Raw genomic sequence first — 16,236 nt, 5'->3', positions numbered from 1 at the left:
CCGCCGAATCAAAACAATAAAAAGTAAATGAACGTGAGGAGGCGTTTTTCTGTTGCATCATCATTTTTGGACATACATAAACGATGAAACGCTTATGGATCAGATAAGACAGTGTTCCTTAATGGATTTTTTTTTTAAGCTACTTTTGATGTATTCCACGAGGGATACAATTGACTCTTACACCATCGTTAAGGGTGCTTATCGAGCAGTTTCCGTCGTTGCGTTACACATCGACACACACGCACACTTTAAAGTTCTGGGTCAAAATTCATCCAAGCGCAATCCATTGCATAATTTGCTGTGGATCAACATTCATATCGATTTGGAAATGAGTGAACTTCATCTTTACTCGATGAGCATCCCGAAGCCCATCATCCGTGCATCATCCTCGACTGACGCAAATTCAAAGCAAGGCACCGTTACAGTGAGGACAAGGGTAAAGATTTTATTTAGACGTCGGAGACTGTTGAGTTGCGCTTTCTGGCGCCACGCAGCAGCGACAGCGTGGTATTGCGGGGAAGGCCGACGAAGTCATAAATGTACGCACTGAAGATAGGCGCTGGGGTAGGCTCCGCCACATTGCCCACTCGGTCTGATCAAGCCGGCAGATGAATAGGTCAGGGCACGTTTCCGGCTAGGATCTGAAAGGTGAGCAACATTAGCGACTCACCGCAGTTGTAGAGCAGACGAACTCTTTGGACGTCAGTGTGCGTCATGGTGATGCGCTGGCCCATGTTGTCATCCCTCACCTTGGCCACGATGGTAGGCTGCCCGTTAGCTGAGAAAAAATGGCTGCGTGCCCAATGCGATCAACGGCCACAATGTCAATTTGAGCGAGCGAGCGAGCGGGCAACTGGCGCCTTACCTGCCGTAGTGCATGATGGAGGGCAGGTCGTAGGGAAGCTGGAACGTTTCTCCCGGCTGAATCTGGAAGTTTTTATGATGTCCTTGAAAACACAAAGCGAGGCTGGAGCCGACGTCCCACAAACTGGCACGTGAAGCCGCAATCGCGCACGGAGAGCTCCGATCGAAGGCAGCTGGAGGCCCCGCGACAACGCCAGGCTCAATGTTTGTGCCGAGCTCAAAATTGACAGCCTACCTTCACCACGACGTCAGGCGTGCGCAAGTCTTACTTGCAACTACACGAGAGGGCGAGTAAATTCAACAAACTATCGGCATCGACGGCTTCCTCTCATTGCCGACAGCCCAATCTCATTTCATTTGACAGAGCATCCGAGTCCGAAACGCCACGGTCGAACGAGAGGTCCCGGTCGCCCACCTTGCATGATGTTGCTGGACAGGATGTTGATGTATTTGCCACGGTCCAGCCTGGTGTGTTCATGGAAGAAGCCCAGCGCGTGGAGGACCTCGTGAACGATGTTGCCCACCTTACAGGTGGCGGCCACGTGCACTTCCTGCTTGCCGCCCATGAAGCCCACGTAAGATGCGCACCTGCGGCATGGCAGCAAAGACTTCCCAATGGCTAATCCTCAGACCAAACGACAAAACAAAAACTTGGCGCACCCGAAGCCGCTTTTGAAGAAGATGTAGTCTGCCTCGCTGGTGCGCTGGTGGAAGGACAAGCAAGTGTGGAAAGTGATCATCTTCAGGGCGGCGTCAATGTCGTTGGTGCGGTCGCCTGTGGGACGGACAGCGCTGGTGATTAGGCTTTTGGGCCAGCGGCGGCACTCGCTCTCACCCAACTCGTAGTCAATGCGGTACGGGATGTGTCTGGAAGGCCACGGGCGGTTGGCCGCGTTTCGGTAATCCTGCAAGGCAAAACGATCGATCGGTTGGCCTTGGCGGCGCTCGAAAACGCCGCGGGAAGTCGAAAATACACTCACTGGGAGAAGCATGTCACCTTCCGCCACCGCATCGGCCATCAACCCTGTCCACACGTTTGCACAACAGCACTTATGTTTGCTTTTTCTTTAAACCACGACACCTGCTTAAAATGCAATCATTGCATACTTTTTGATACTTTCAACATTCATATGATCTGTCGACCAGTCATCCGTTTTTTTAGAGCGAAGCTACATGGCAATATTATGTTCAGCATGCACTGAAATGAGCTCTTCACACTTTACTATTAAAAAGACTTGTGGCCTTGAAAACGTTCTTCTCGTACAAGTGCAAACAAGTGACGGCAGAGGGCGCCAAGTTACCTCGTTTAACATGACGTCAAGGTGCAATGCAACGCAAGTGGCTCGCGCTTCAAAAAACACGCGATATTTTTAGGGTTGATGGTAGACTAATGTAAATCCGGGCCAGTTAGTGAACTTGAAAAAAAGTCATAACGTTTGGAGCGAGCGCCATCATGAGCTAGCCCTTTCCCATCCGTCGAAATGCCATGGCGGGTCATTTTGGGACCGCTTAAACGCGCACACACCAACATCTCTAGCAAACGGACACTTAAAGACACGCTGTCACGTTTGAGTACGTCAATAAAAGAGGGAGTTCTAGCACATAGCAAGGAGGGTGACCGGACGTCTTCTTTCTCCCAGGACATGTCCTACTTTTGAGATGTCTGGGGGTCATTTCGAATTTGTCCGGCATTTTGTTCGATTGCCGCCGCCGTCGGCGTCGCGCACACCAACAGCACCAACCCAAATCTGGTCACCCGAGTTACTCTTAGTCATTAAAAGAAGAAGAGAAGGCAAAAGTGCTGGCCTGCGAGCGTCTCCGGGTTGTTCTCGGTGTACTCGAGCGCTTGGGCGACGATGTCTGCGTTGGATGATTGACAGGTCATTAGCATTAGCCAATGTCGCTTGAGCAAAGCTAACATACAAACAGTACCTGGGTCCTGGAGCGGCAACGGTACGCAGCGGCCTGAAACAAAAGAGGTCCCATCAAAAAGCCGTGCAGACAACAAGTTCCACAACGAGTCGCCGTCTGCGACGTTTACCCGCACGCGGAAGGCTGGCGAGGCAGAAAAGTGCAGCGAAAAGCAGCAACATGGCGACGACGCTGGCTCATTAGCGATCAATGCCTCCACCTGGGTGACGTCGCCTTAAATTAGCAAATTGTGCTGATTAACCCCGTAGAGGGCAGCACCTGCCCCCTGCTGTGTGGAGGATTGAAGTGCAAGCCGTCAAAAGAAACGAAAAGAAGAGAAAAGAAAAGAAACAAAAAAAAGGCCCTTTGTGGAGATTGCGAAAACGGGAATCGTGCATTTGGAATGGCTAATTAGCCATAGACGTCTGGTCTCATATAGACCTAATTTAGACGTGTAAAATTGGTTACGGTATAGACCAGGGGTGGGCAATTCCGGTCCTCGAGGACCGGTGTCCTGCATGTTCTCTATGTGATGCCAATTTGCGTGGAATTTTAAATGGTCATATACATAGCTTGCTTGACTCGTACCGGGTACATATTTACAACCAATTAGTTCTTTATTGCAAGAATGAAGGAAAGAAATGGAAAAGTAGACAAAGTAGATTTGAGTGGAAGATAGAAAACGTGGCAAATAGGACAGGCAAAGTAGGTTTGAATGGAAGAAAGAAAAAGTGGCATTTTTGCACAGGTAGATGTGGCGATGATGCCCATGTTTGAAAGGCCGCTGGCGAGGTGCGGCGCCCACGGGCGAGCCCGACTGGCCGGCCGTGGCTGCGCATCTGCTTCTCGCCTTTGTCCACTGGACATTTGAGAGATGGGTGGGCAGGGATTTTGTTTTTTTTCCAGGACGTGTTTTGCTGTCCCCTAATTGGGTCCTGACGAGTTAGCCGCTAGCTACGCACGGTGTTACGCTGACTCCGATGATGGCATCCTCATGAGTCTACCAAATGTTCATTTGAGGAGGTCACATCAGTGTAGCTAAGGGCACGGCTCATGGTTTAGTGTCTTGTGTGCCGGCACTAGGAGTTTGATTCCTGCATATGACAGTGTAAAACAATTTGTGTCGCTAAATGGTTAGCAGGGCGAGTGCAAATGGTTGTTTGTCTCTGTGTGCCCTGCGATTGGCTGGCAACCAGTTCAGGGTGTCCCCCGCCTACTGCCCGATGACGGCTGGGATAGGCTCCAGCACGCCCGTGACCCCCGTGGGGACTAAGCGGTACAGAAAATGGATGGATAAATGGTGAGCAAGTGCCACTAGCCACCAGCAGTGTAACAAGTGTAACAAACAAAACAAAAGCAAAGTTTTTCTTAGAATTTATTTGTGAGTAATACGACACATGAGCGGGTGGGATTCACTGGTTGAGTTGGGGGGGGGCGGGGGGGGGGGGCAGGACGGTTAGTGTGGGCGTGGTCAGGTTGCTCCATGGGGACCGCAGGAGGCGTGGTCACATAGAACGGGAGGAGTCAACATGCTGAGTTGAGCCAAGCCCCGCCCGCATCAGACGAGCAAAAAAGAGATCACCCTAAAGTGGTGTCAGCCCGCTTTCGGGTGAACGCGGGACGTCGCCGCGGACGCGCTTGTTGTCGTGGACACGAACGCAGACAAAAGGCCGTGGCGTTGTGGTCAGGGAGAAGCAAGCGGAAGAAGAAACTGCAGGCAGCAACGTTAGCAACACTGCAGGACAAAGAACACAAGGCACATGAGTCACGTCGCATCAAAGCGCCGGCCGTCGACCTCCGTTGGCACTTGCTCCATTTTGCTCCTCTTATTTGTTATGTTATTTGTTTATTATTTATTCATCACTCTTATTTATTCATTGTTTGTGCCTTCTTGTTTTGACTTTTTGTGTTGTTACTTGTATGTATATTGTGTACTATGTCTTGTCACCGTAGGATAGTGGGAACGTAATTTGGGTCTCTTTGTGTGTCTTGACATGTGAAGAAATTGACAATAAAGCAGACTTTGACTTTGTAGAGCGGAGCTGCCGGTGTGTTTTGACTGGCAAGGGCGTCGGAAGATGCTTTGCCAGTCAAAAGCTCCGTCGAGGACATTTTGGCTCACCTCCTCGTCGCTCTCCGCCTCGGTGGCGCTTTTCTTCTTCTTCTTCTTCTTCTTTTTCTTGTCATCTTCGTTTTTCTTGTCTTTGTCGGGCAGGAGGTCATCCAGCCAGGCCAGGTCATGCTGGGAAAACATCATATCTAGAAGCTTCCGCACCACCATCAGACCCAGGATCTGCACAAGGGAACAAGTGGACCCACCGTGAGCAAGCTCATTGGTGGCCCTGCTGCTGCTGCTGCATCGTTTGGCTAAGGGAGACTACCGGCAAAATATGGGATCGCGCGGCACGCTGCACTTTGGGCGCAACAAGCGGCCGGTGAAAGGGGCGGCTCGTCACGTCCGACCGACTTGCGAGCGCGGCGGCGGCTCGTCCGTTTGTCGCCGACCCGAACTCTCGGAAGGTAAACCGTGCACAAGCTCACCATCACGGGGAAGATGATGGCCAGGAAGGTGGACTTGAGGACCCAGAGGACGGCCAGGCAGGTGATCTGGACCAGGGTGAAAAGGTGGACTCGGCGCAGAGGGACATGACGCAGGAAGGCAAAGTCCGGCTGGTGCTTGGGCGGCATCAGGTACAACTTGATGCGCTCCCAGAACTGGTGGCCAAGCGAGCAAGCAAGCAGGCAAGGCAATTACACACAAACACACACACACAGCCGCCACGGCGCTAGCTGAAAGCTAACGCTGCCGCCGACCTGGATCCCGCTGAGCGACGCCACGCCCATGTAGAGGAAGACGCCGTACAGCACCGGCATGGGGATGTACTGCAAGGTGACAATTGGCGTGGTTAGCGTGCCTTGGCCTCATGCTAACGTTGATGGATAGTGAGCATGCTATGCTAAGACATCGGCCTCAAGAGTGCAGAGCGTGCATGCTGTGAAGCAAATTGCGTGAAGGGAGCGAGAGGCTCGCTTTGTGACAGAGGATCATTGAGCCCGGCCGCCTGGAGGAAATCAGAAACGGAGCCAATGGGCCCTCAAGACTGACCTGCAGGACGGGGGCGAGGAACACAGAAAGCCCCGTGAGGACAAAGACCAGAGTTCCGGTCAGCCTCTGCTCGCTGGCGCCAAGGAAGAGAGCGGGCGAGTTAACGGGGACGCGGAGACGTGGCCTGCTGACACCTGCGGGCGGGCTGATGTCTTACCGGACCCCCAGGAACTGGGGCTGCTCCCCGGGGGCGCTGGACTCGCTCTCCATCTTGAGCGAGTCGATGTGCGCAATGGAGATGACGGTGGCGGCCACGTACCACGGCAGCCCCATGAAGGAGCACACGGCCATCAGGATACCCACCCAGAACAGGTCCAGGTGGTACCCGCAACCTTTCTGTGGGGGCGGAGGATGAGAGCGAGAGAGGGAAAGAGAGAGAGAGAGAGAGAGAGAGAGAGAGAGAGAGAGAGAGAGTGAGCGCGCTTTTTCCGCAAAGCCCCAAAGGCCTTCAGACCTTGAGTTTGTTCTCCTTGCGGTTGACGATGACGGCGCTGATCTGCTGGTCCATGAAGATCAGGATGGTGACCAGCAGCGCCGGCACGAAGCTGGCCAGGTACCACCACCACGGATTCCTCCCGAACGGCATCACCAACCAGCCGCGGTCGGCGCGCGTGGGCTGCAAAGCAAGCAAGCAAGCACCGTGAAGCCTTTCAGGAACGCGTTGTGACAAGTTTGCAAAGTGGAATTGAAGTAGCGTGCCACCAGAGCGGCGAGGTGCGTGCGTGAGTGTACCTTCAACTCAGTGGGAACGATCAGTTTGGGCGTGTCTAAACCCATCAACATATCCAGAGCCACAAAGGACATGATTGACATGAAGATGGCAAAATCACTGATTAGCTTCCTTAGCTTAGCAACGCACAAACACAGTGAAGAGGAGGGAGAAAGGCAAAAGAAAGTGTCAGTTAAATCACTCTGATCAAAGACTGTGATTACGCTAGAAAGAAAGAAAGAAAGAAAGAAAGAAAGAAAGAAAGAAAGAAAGAAAGAAAGAAAGAAAGAAAGAAAGAAAGAAAGAAAGAAAGAAAGAAAGAAAGAAAGAAAGAAAGAAAGAAAGAAAGAAAGAAAGAAAGAAAGAAAGAAAGAAAGAAAGAAAGAAAGAAAGAAAGAAAGAAAGAAAGAAAGAAAGAAAGAGGGAGGGAGGGAGGGAGGTAGGGAGGTAGGGAGGGAGGGACACGCTACAAGGGAAGCAAGGGTCACGTGCCAGGACCTTGATGTGCATGGGAATGTGTAATTTGGCCGTGTCCAGGCCCAGAAAGGCGTCCAGTCCGCAGAAGAGAAGGATGGAGATGACGATGGCAAAGTCGCTGATCAGCTGACGCAGCTGCGGAAAAGGGGCGGGGTCACGGCATGGCACGGGGACAGCGTGCTCTCTGAGACGGTCGCCGGGTTACGCTAGCACGGAACAATCCCGTAGCTTTGCCACTTTGGTTCGCTCGTCTTCATGTCGTTGGAGCCGTAATGCCTAAGACAGCGCTGCCCACTCAATTCCATGGTGAAAAGCCAATGGGTTGACTGAGGTGACGCGTCAAATTCTCTTTCCACGGGAGCAATTCACGGCAATCGGAACCGTCGAGCGGCACCCAGGTCGTACGCTTGTCGGATTGGAAGGGTAAAAAAGCCTCACTTTTGCAAAACAGGACCGCAATTGGACAATGTGACAGAGTCTTGTGCTTTCTCCAAAATGTCTTTGCCATTATCGGTGCAACGACATGAAATCGATGTGCCCGTCCGTCATCACGGTGCGTTCAGTCGTTCATGCTGGAGAGATGTGAGGGTCGGTCGGCAAAGAAGATGGGATTCCCGTCTCACCTTGGTGGGGAAGTAGCGGCTGAACTTGAACTTCTTGAGCGCCACCGTCATGGAGTAGGTTCCGAAGAAGAGGATGAAGGACATGAGGGCCAGATCCGGCACGTACTTGCACGCGTTGCCCACCAGGGCGCCGCCGTACTCCACGCACTCCGTCTTGCTCAGCCGAGTCCAGTCCAGATCACTGGCGTTGAACTGCGGCGCCACACGTGCGACAGCGGCTCGAGACGCGACATTGGCGGGCGCCGCCGACGAGCTCACTCACCGGAAGCGACGCGTTGTCGTCGGCCAGAGGAGCTGAGATGTCGCCGGCGAGATCTACGTAGAGAAAGAGGCCACTCTCGCAAAAGAGGCAAAGTGACGTTGAGGAAGCGGCGCTGATATTGGTACTCACGTGTTCAAGGCACGTGGCCGCCAGCGAGGAGGGAGGAACACAAAAGATGAACGTGAAGAGCGAGGTACTCTTTGGGACCTGTAGGAGGAAAACTCACCCTGGTCTGGAGGCACGCAGTCGCACTTGTAGGACGTGGCATAGTCGGGCTTGAAGGAGCGGTTGATGGGGTAATACTTGAAGGCGCCCATCTGCACGCACACAGGCACATTAACATCATGTCCCGTGCTCGGCTCACATTATGGCGGAGAGCGATCAAACCATCTTTTTGATGGCGTCAGAGATGAAGATGAAGGAGATGAGGCTGGAGAAGCCTTCTTCCGTGAAGCGGGTCATGTACTGGATGATGTAGCTGGCGTCGGACAACACCAAGATCAAGCACTGCAGGCACGAGTGGATCCCGATCCACAGGCGCAGCTCCATGTAGTCCACGCTGTTGTTCCTGCAGGCAATGGCGCAAAGGACTGGCGCTGCTCGCTCGCCGGCTGGCTGGCTGGCTGGCTGGCTCTGCACCTCGGCACTTACTTGCAAAACTCGTAGAGAAGCTTCTCAAAGATGAGAATGGGGCCGGTGGAGCTGAGGATGATGAGCGGCTGCCCGCCGAACAAACAGAAGACGCTTCCAGCCAACGCCGTCCCCAGGAAGCTCTCCATCACGCCCTGAGGACGGAGGAGGGCATGCGTGCTTTCAGGCCTTTCCTTTTTGCCTAACTTTTTCCTTCACCTGGTAGTTGTCGGTGGCGTCGCCCAGCAGGCCGCCGAAGGTGATGGCGTTGGTGATGCAGCCCAAGTAGATGAAGAGCACGGCTGAGATGCTCTGGATGTGGAAGCCGTCGTAGATGTCGCTGCAGTACCACGGCGTCTTCCTCTTCACGTCCAACCACAGGCCACCGCCGAGCCTGCGGGACGGCCGGGTTAGGCTCGCGCCCGGCGGGCCTCCGCCGCCCCCGCTCGCTGTTCTTACCTGCCGGTGAACTTGAGCTCTTCGCCGACCGCGTGCTGGACGGGAAGTTGCTCGTCGTCACCGCCGGCCGCCCCCCCGGCCGAGCCGTTGGTCTGAGCCGGCGGCTCGTTCAAGTTCAGCACAGACTTCCTGCGGGCGGAGCGAAGACAGGACGAGGGTTAGGCGAGGCTTCGGGTGCCCGTCGGGCGTCGGCGGGCGCGCGCGCGCGACCGTCATCTCCTGCCTCATCTCCGCCGACGGAACCTTCTTGGGGGGTTCAATGCGGATTTTGGGGTCCCATTCTCCCGGGGGCAGCACAATGACCTCATCCAGAAACTCGTCCAAGCCAGCAATAAGGTCCTCGCGCTCCCGCGCTTTGTAGGCTACGTCGCTGAAAAGCTGGAGGCGCCGCCGGGACACTTTCGCTCAGACCAGCCCAGCCAAAGACGATGGGGGAAGAGGATGGCGGAGCAATTTACCTCGTCCACCATCAGCGTGGCGATGGCGCGCCCGATCTCGTTGTACGACTTGGTCTTGCCCGGAGGACCCAGGAGGATGAAGAGGAACCTGCAAAAGATGCGTCCGGCTCACAAAGGGCAACGTAGCACTTGCTTGCGCAAGCCAGCCAGCCAGCCAGCCAGCCAGCTGCGGGGTCATGTCGCTCGGCCCGGCCCACCCGCCCTAAGAGGGCAACGCTGGCGCAACGAGAGCTGGGTGCTTTTGTGCGTCGCGGGCCCCCAATGTGTGGCAATGCTGCTTCTGATGCTCGAGGCCCATGGTTGCTCTGGCTGCAAGTGGTTTGCAAAATGCCATCTGAGTGGCTTTTTTTATGGGCCAGGCTTTGACTGGATAGGTGCTCTGAGCGGGCGGGCAGGCGGGCATCACCCACCTGGTGGGCACCGGGACTTCGGTGAGGCCACCCAGCGTCGCGGCCTGAGCCAAGCGCACAAAGGACACGAAAGGCTTGTCCAGAAAATCCACCTCGCCGATCAGCACGTTGGACGCCTCGGCATCGCGGGGAATCTTCTTCATGAATTTGTTCCTCATCTGCACAAGGAGCAAAAGCCGGAGCTGAGCGACGCAGGAGCCGCCCAACCTCTAATAGCACGTTTGCCCTCGCCGCTCGCTGTTCACGGGTGCGCACAAACCTTTCACACAATTGCCTTGGTGAAAGCAGAGCGCGAGGTCTGCGCAAACGCGCGCACGACCCCAGATAAGGCCCCGCTTCGGGGCTTTGACCGCAGCAAGACAACGTACGGCGCGGCGCATTGAGTCACCTGGTCGGAGCTGGGCGTTTCCGAGATGTCGTTCATGCTGCGGCTCTGCGCGTGATCTGCAAATGCCACACAAACACGCAAGCTTCATTTGAACGTCAACAAAGACAGCATTGTGTGTGTCGACACGCACCGATTACATTCTTAATGATTCGAGACCCCGGCCAAATTCCTCCATAATCCTTTTCACGCCAAAACGACTTTTGCAAAGCACCTCCTATCTTTGCTTTGCCCATGTACGGCTTCAATAAACTTTGCGGAAAGAGAAACGGGTATTTGACGATACCAAATGTCAAGAAAAACATCAAAGAGGACAGCACAAAGGCTCCCTTCACTTGGCCTCAACTCGACATCATTTGAGAGAGAATGGAGCGTGGTGTCGGAAGGCACCACGAAGACCGCCCACGTCTAGCCAACGCAAAAGCGCTCTCAGCAAAGAGTTGGTGTGCTAGCGTGTGATGCTAAAGCCAGCGAGCTAGCGAGCATGCGTAACTACGCGACTCACGCAGGCCTCCCAGGGTGCCGGCGCGTCGCGTCGGCAGGTCATCAGTGGAGCGCCGGACGGCCGAGCTGGTGCGACTCAGGTTGGCCTGAGGACTACGGTCTTGGGGTGAAGAGGTCGGTCGGGCGGGCGGGCGGGCAGGTCGGTCGGTCGGGCGGGCGGGCGGGCGGTCAAGCAGCACCGCGTTAGAAGCCCGTAGAGGGTCAGGCACAGAGGTCGCGCGCTGCGCTGGCTTACTGGTGCCGGCGGCGGACGACTTCCCGATGTCGGCCAGCGAGCGATGGATGGGCTTCTTGGTCTGGTGACGGTGTCTACGCAGAAGCACAAAGACGATCTTGTCCTTCACCTCCTCTGAGATCAGGCCGTCGGCGATCTGCCGCTCCACCATCTCGTCTGCGGAGACGCCACGACGACACGTCACGCCATCGATGACACAGAGCGGCAAAAAGCCGCATTTGGCCCTAGGAAAGCCATTCCTTCCGCCCGGCGACTCACCGACAATCTGCGCTAGGGAGAAAGCCTCCAGGTCCAGGAGGATGCTGCCGGTCTGCAGACACGTGCGCAGCTCAAAGAGGCTGTGCAGCGTCAGCGTGGACACGTGCGGTTTGCTCCAGCGCTCGCCGCCCTCCTCCACCTTCTCCTCGAACTTCACCCACCTGTCGATCGCAAGGGCACCAAACACAAGGGGCTGTGCCAAAGTGGAAGCTCACTTGAGGCGACAGAAGAAGACAGAAGAAAGCGGCGGCGCTCACCTGGCCGACTCCTTCCACTCCAGCTCGCCGCCCTCCTGCTGCAGCGTGTCCATCTCAGTGAAGATGGTGGGCGTGGGCGTGCCGTCGTCCTCCCCCAGGATGTGACGAAGCCTCTCGGCCGCCGGCGACACTGCCGACGATAAGAGACGTGTGGAAGCTAGCGGTTGAACTCAGCTAGCGACTGAGCTAAACTGCCTGCTCCGTTCAATCTTGCGCATTTGCAAGAGACAAAAGAGGAGCCGCAATTGCCCTTTGGTTCTCTCTCGCTTTGCCTCGCTATCCCTCAGGCGCTCTTTTGACTTCTACCTTTGGACTTCTCGCCGTCTCTTTCTGTCTGTCTGTCTGTCTGTCTGTCTGTCTGTCTGTCTGTCTGTCTGTCTGTCTGTCTGTCTGCCCGTCTGTCTGTCTGTCTGTCTGCCTTTTTTTCTTTCGGTTCCAATCAACAGCGCGATACTGCTGCAACAAAGAATATGACTGTTTCACATGATATTTGTTAGAGGGTGATTATACACTGTCCCATCCGTCCGTCCATCCATGCATCCGTTCCGTTCTTCCGGCGGGTGGGAACAGTCTGCCATTAACGAGCTGCTCTAATTAGTCTCTGCGGATCGATGGAAAACGATTGGCGAGCCTGGAGGCGCTCGCCACGTGTGCCCATCACGCACGACGTTGCACGACAGTTCAATTAGGCTGAGCGAGAGCAACTGCCGAACATTTGTGGATTAGTTGTCCATCAATTGACGATCATCAATTTGACAATTTAACAATCGCCAAAAGCCGTCGTGGATGTCGGGAGCCTTTGTCGACAGTGTCAATCGACAAACAAAAGAGAGTCGGGCCTTCCTGGTGGCTTACGGCCGGCACGCTCGCTGTTACCTGTGGGAGGGCCCGCCAGCGTCTGGCGGGAACAAGCCATGACGGGAGAGTGTCCGTCCGAAGCCCGCGCAGTTCGATCGCTTGCTCGCTCGGCCTAGACTTGGCTGGGCCAACAGCAACGACAGCACGGCCTGCCACGTCTCGCCTCACGAGGTTGCCGCCCCCAGCCACCCACCCAAAGCGCGTCGAGTTTCACTCAGGCGCTTGACATGCATCAAAGAACTCTCCTCCTCCTCCTCCTCCTCCTCTCGCCCACATGCACGCACGCACCTGACCCAGGCGCACATGCACGTCTTTAATCGGCTTACGGCCTGAGACAGTCGGGCGGCCCGGAGCGGCAGAATGCGGCGAGCTGATGGGACATCAGACGGAGGCCACCCTTCCTTCCGCTGCACAAATGGACAATTTGGTGACAAAGTTTGTCGCGCACCACGAGTGGGATACATTTGACGGACGGACGGACGGTCGGACGGAGCAGCAATTTGCTGGGATTTTCTCTGAAAGCAAACATGCTACGTCCAAATAAGCAAAGGTGCCGCAATGGATTGAACTGACAGCGGATTGAATTGGGTGCTTTCTTTGCGTGCCACTAGGGGAAGCCTGCGTATGCCTTTTGAGAATCTCTGGCCTCTCGCCAACAATTTGGAGCAAAACCCAAGTCGGCGGGCGGCTCACCTGAAAGGTCGGCGGGCGGCTCGCCTGAAAGGTCGGCGCGCTCAACGATCTGAGCGTGGCGGTCGCGGCATTGGTCGTCATCGTTGTCGCTGTCCCGGTAGAAGGCCGGCCGGGCGTGCTGGCTGTGCTCCTGGCAGGCGCGTCGCTCGTAGTGAGAGCGGCGTGCGGCGTGCTCGCCATCGTGCCGGCGTTCCGATGAGCGCCGGCGACGTCGCTTCTGCCGGCGGGAAGCCGGACTGCCCAAGTAGGATGCCTCCACGTCTGCGCACGCAACACATGTCACTGCGGGGTTGTCCGAGGCCAGAAAACGGCCAGCTGTCTTTGACGCCTCCGCCGCCGCCATGCTAACGGTGGAGCTGACCTTTTATTAGCTGGACTGCTTTGGATGTGGAAAACGGCAGGCAGGCAGGCAGGCAGGCCTTGGCATCTGACGCAGGCGACGACCGTGTCAAAGTATACCGCCGTCTACTGCCGCGAAGGACCGGTCCAACTCGGTCCGATATTATGATTGCCTTAAACATCAATTTGGGCCGTCGGCCTTTTGCGCAGCATCGTCGGAGCATTTGGCTAAATGACGGCGGCGGTCACGTCTAATGACGGCGGTGACACGAATCCGATATTGCGCGACAGTGGCATTCCACCTGCGCGATTCGAATTTAGCTTGCGGCCACGCCTACTCACCCTCGTCGCCGTTGTCGTCGTAGCGACAGTGACCCCTGTCTCTGGCGCGCCGCCACTCGAGCTGATCCATCCTGCAAAACAAATTGGACACGTAACGGGTGGATGAGTGGGCCGATGTGACGCCAGCGACCCCTCGCCACCATTGCTACTCCTCAACTCCAACTGTTTCTTCACCATTGACTGACAGGTGCTGCTTCTTTTTTTTTTTTTTTTTATATCTTTGGTACGAGCGGTGGGCAGCTCAAAAATAAATGGCACAGAGTCGTACGATTAGGATTAACGTCAAACATGCGACCCATGTCGGTTCATCTTTAACAGTGACGAGTCGGTGCGATGGCGGAAAGCGGCCCCCCGCCACGACTTCCTGTTTGGGCGCGATCGATAGATGTCATTTGGGATGGCTGAGCCGCCGCTGAAGCCCGCCCGGTCAGCCACCGTGAAGGTCACGTTTCCATGACGAGGCTGAACTTACGTTGATTTTCTGTCAGCTGACCTTCGGCCGCTCACCGTGACGCTCTTAGCCCTGTTACGCACCAAAGACACGAGGCCAAAGGTCAAAAGCAGACAGTCTTCAAGAAGGTTGCCGTTGCACCGACGCGGCAGGTGGGGTCCGAAGCGGCCGCTGGCGGGTCGTCGTGACACACATAATACACCCGCCGCAATGCCAAAAAGAAACAAAGTGAGCGAACGGCACGTACCTGCGGAAGAGCGGAAATGAAAAGGTGGGAAATGCGACGACGTCAAACAAAACAAGAGCAGCAGCAGCAGACTGGCCCGATGGCGTGCTCAGCCGACAGCAGCCGGCCGACAACTGACTCGACTCACACACTGACGAGACGAGGTGCATGTGTGGGCACGTGCACCCCAGGGCATTCATTGATGTGCACTTTCCATTTTCAACTACGCCTCATTGATTGACAGGATTTCCCCTGCGCTATGTTTCAAGGGACACGATTTGGGTTAAAGTGCAAACATCCTGCAAAACATCCTGCAAAACATTTTCAGAAGCGCAAGATCTTCACCAGGGCTCAGCCCACCAGTCTTTGGGGCAGTGGTACACCCTGAACCGGGCGGGCGCAGTCGTGTCTGTCGTTTGCAGCAGCAGGCCAACCGCCGCGGGAACCAGCTTCGCCTCACTCAACTGTAATCATTCTTCAAAGTTCTAGTTTCGTCAACTTCAAAGGCCCGCTACACATATTTTCAGAGTGTGGGGAATTTCTTCTGTGGTGCCCCTGGTGAAAGTGGCTGGCTTGGGGAGGGGGAAAAAAACCCTCAACACACAGCTGACTAGAAAAATATTTTATTTTACAAGCAAGTGTGTCACGTCCAGAGAGAGAGAGAGAGAGAGAGAGAGAGAGAAAAACTAATCGTCCACTAACAAACACGCTAGTTACTGTCCATAAAATCCAAAACACTGCAGCGAACCTTGGGACCATTTCAGAGGTCTCACGTAGAAACAATAGCGCGTCATTGCGCTGCTCGCTCGCTCGCTCGCTCACCCGGGCGCCCAGCGAGTCTTCTCCGATGGGTTTACTTCAGCACACGAGGACAAAGTCCGGTAAGAACGCACATGTCCAACGTCCGGGTGGGTTTCACAAACGGCCGGCCGGCCGGAGATAGAAGCTGAAATCTTTGAGCGCTCTTTTTCCTCGTCTGGGAAAGACAGTTGAAAACAATGCTGCAACTTGTTATGTTTGTTAGCAACGACGGCGAACGGTCAAAACTGTTCAAAACCTCCGCCCAGTCAAGCCAAACCGATCGGGACCAATGGGAGCATTGGACCGGAAGTCTCTTACCGGAAGTTCACCACATTTCTTTCCCCGCAAAACCACCCAAACAAACGGAAAAAAAAAGAACGTCTTACAATTTCGATCTGGATGTTTTCCTCGAATTTACAATGTTCAAAATCCTACAAATGATTTTTAGCCATCAAAAATTTAACACCTGTGTTCAAAATGAGTTTTGAAACGACTCACAAATATTTCTATTAAAGCAAATAGAAACAAAAGGTCGACGTTCTTGTGCTCTCTGTCTCTGCGCATGTGTAGGAAGATGCTGACTTTTTTTCTTTTTTTCTCCGGGGGCGGGGGGTATCACTCACTCTTTCTGGAATTTGTGTAGTTTTGTTTACTTTGAAGAGGATGACCATTGTGCAGTTGCGACATCTGGCGGCCATTTTGTGTCAATACAACGACTTGGCAGTGCGGCGGACAAGTTCAAACGAAAAAGTTTCTCCTCGTGTCCCGTGAATTGTCGAGAAAATAAGAGGCCATTGGAATCAGCTCTGGTCCAAGTTCTTCCCTTCGTCACGGCGTCAGTATCTCGGGTGTTCGGGAGAATACTTTAATTGAATTGGCCAACAATTTGTTGTCTTGTAATTCGGAGTTCACGCAACCTTTTTCTTTTCGTTTGCATTTTCAACACTTCAGGTGGTTGAGTAAGTCAGAAGAATAAGA

The 16,236-nt window shown here is 54.6% G+C and overlaps 2 protein-coding genes across 12 annotated transcripts; both read right to left on the bottom strand.

Annotated features, from left to right (window-relative positions):
- Positions 1–429: 429 nt before the first annotated feature.
- LOC133163705 (zinc metalloproteinase nas-4) lies at positions 430–1,986 on the bottom strand. Of its 9 annotated transcripts, XM_061293857.1 has the most exons (7): positions 1,845–1,986; positions 1,700–1,769; positions 1,525–1,639; positions 1,280–1,452; positions 866–947; positions 671–792; positions 430–592 (listed from the first exon to the last, which is right to left on the bottom strand). In XM_061293857.1, the coding sequence occupies exons 1-7, from the start codon at positions 1,881–1,883 to the stop codon at positions 450–452; spliced, it is 744 nt and encodes a 247-aa protein (XP_061149841.1). In that variant the 5' UTR covers positions 1,884–1,986; the 3' UTR covers positions 430–449. The 9 variants fall into 9 exon arrangements, 7 of the variants coding, with proteins under 7 accessions (XP_061149841.1, XP_061149840.1, XP_061149839.1 ...); XM_061293856.1 differs by having other exon boundaries at positions 1,525–1,769; XM_061293855.1 differs by having other exon boundaries at positions 1,700–1,887.
- Positions 1,930–14,681, bottom strand: slc4a5b (solute carrier family 4 member 5b). 3 transcript variants are annotated; one of them, XM_061293848.1, is made up of 29 exons: positions 14,479–14,681; positions 14,253–14,303; positions 13,781–13,851; positions 13,100–13,360; positions 11,549–11,678; positions 11,292–11,452; positions 11,034–11,189; positions 10,800–10,898; positions 10,298–10,353; positions 9,910–10,067; positions 9,500–9,587; positions 9,265–9,419; positions 9,042–9,170; positions 8,802–8,976; positions 8,604–8,737; positions 8,340–8,520; positions 8,179–8,269; positions 7,953–7,984; positions 7,691–7,882; positions 7,089–7,202; positions 6,614–6,727; positions 6,336–6,497; positions 6,039–6,217; positions 5,882–5,954; positions 5,590–5,658; positions 5,317–5,490; positions 4,898–5,068; positions 2,797–2,829; positions 1,930–2,724 (listed from the first exon to the last, which is right to left on the bottom strand). In XM_061293848.1, exons 1-29 carry the CDS (start codon positions 14,655–14,657, stop codon positions 2,632–2,634), a joined length of 3,681 nt encoding a protein of 1,226 aa, XP_061149832.1. In that variant the 5' UTR covers positions 14,658–14,681; the 3' UTR covers positions 1,930–2,631. The 3 variants fall into 3 exon arrangements, with proteins under 3 accessions (XP_061149832.1, XP_061149833.1, XP_061149834.1); XM_061293849.1 differs by lacking the exon at positions 6,614–6,727 and having other exon boundaries at positions 14,479–14,678; XM_061293850.1 differs by lacking the exons at positions 6,614–6,727; positions 7,089–7,202 and having other exon boundaries at positions 14,479–14,677.
- Positions 14,682–16,236: the final 1,555 nt, after the last annotated feature.

Source organism: Syngnathus typhle, linkage group LG12, assembly GCF_033458585.1.
Source record: "Syngnathus typhle isolate RoL2023-S1 ecotype Sweden linkage group LG12, RoL_Styp_1.0, whole genome shotgun sequence".
Classification (NCBI taxonomy): domain Eukaryota; kingdom Metazoa; phylum Chordata; class Actinopteri; order Syngnathiformes; family Syngnathidae; genus Syngnathus; species Syngnathus typhle.
The sequence above is the reverse complement of the archived record's forward strand: the minus strand, read 5'-3'. Positions and strand labels throughout refer to the sequence as shown.

What these genes read in the sequence shown, in the direction of transcription:
- LOC133163705 (XM_061293854.1), bottom strand. Translation starts at nt 1,883, where the DNA reads ATGGCCGATGCGGTGGCGGAAGGTGACATGCTTCTCCCAGTGAGTGTA. An exon ending in TCCATCATGCACTACGGCAG is followed by an intron (nt 793 to 865) that starts GTAAGGCGCCAG and finishes TTGGGCACGCAG; the next exon opens with CCATTTTTTCTCAGCTAACG. An exon ending in TCGTCTGCTCTACAACTGCG is followed by an intron (nt 593 to 670) that starts GTGAGTCGCTAA and finishes CGGCTTGATCAG; the next exon opens with ACCGAGTGGGCAATGTGGCG.
- slc4a5b (XM_061293848.1), bottom strand. Translation starts at nt 14,657, where the DNA reads ATGAATGCCCTGGGGTGCACGTGCCCACACATGCACCTCGTCTCGTCA. An exon ending in AAACGCCCAGCTCCGACCAG is followed by an intron (nt 10,068 to 10,297) that starts GTGACTCAATGC and finishes CTCCTTGTGCAG; the next exon opens with ATGAGGAACAAATTCATGAA. An exon ending in CGTCGCTCAGCGGGATCCAG is followed by an intron (nt 5,491 to 5,589) that starts GTCGGCGGCAGC and finishes CTTGGCCACCAG; the next exon opens with TTCTGGGAGCGCATCAAGTT.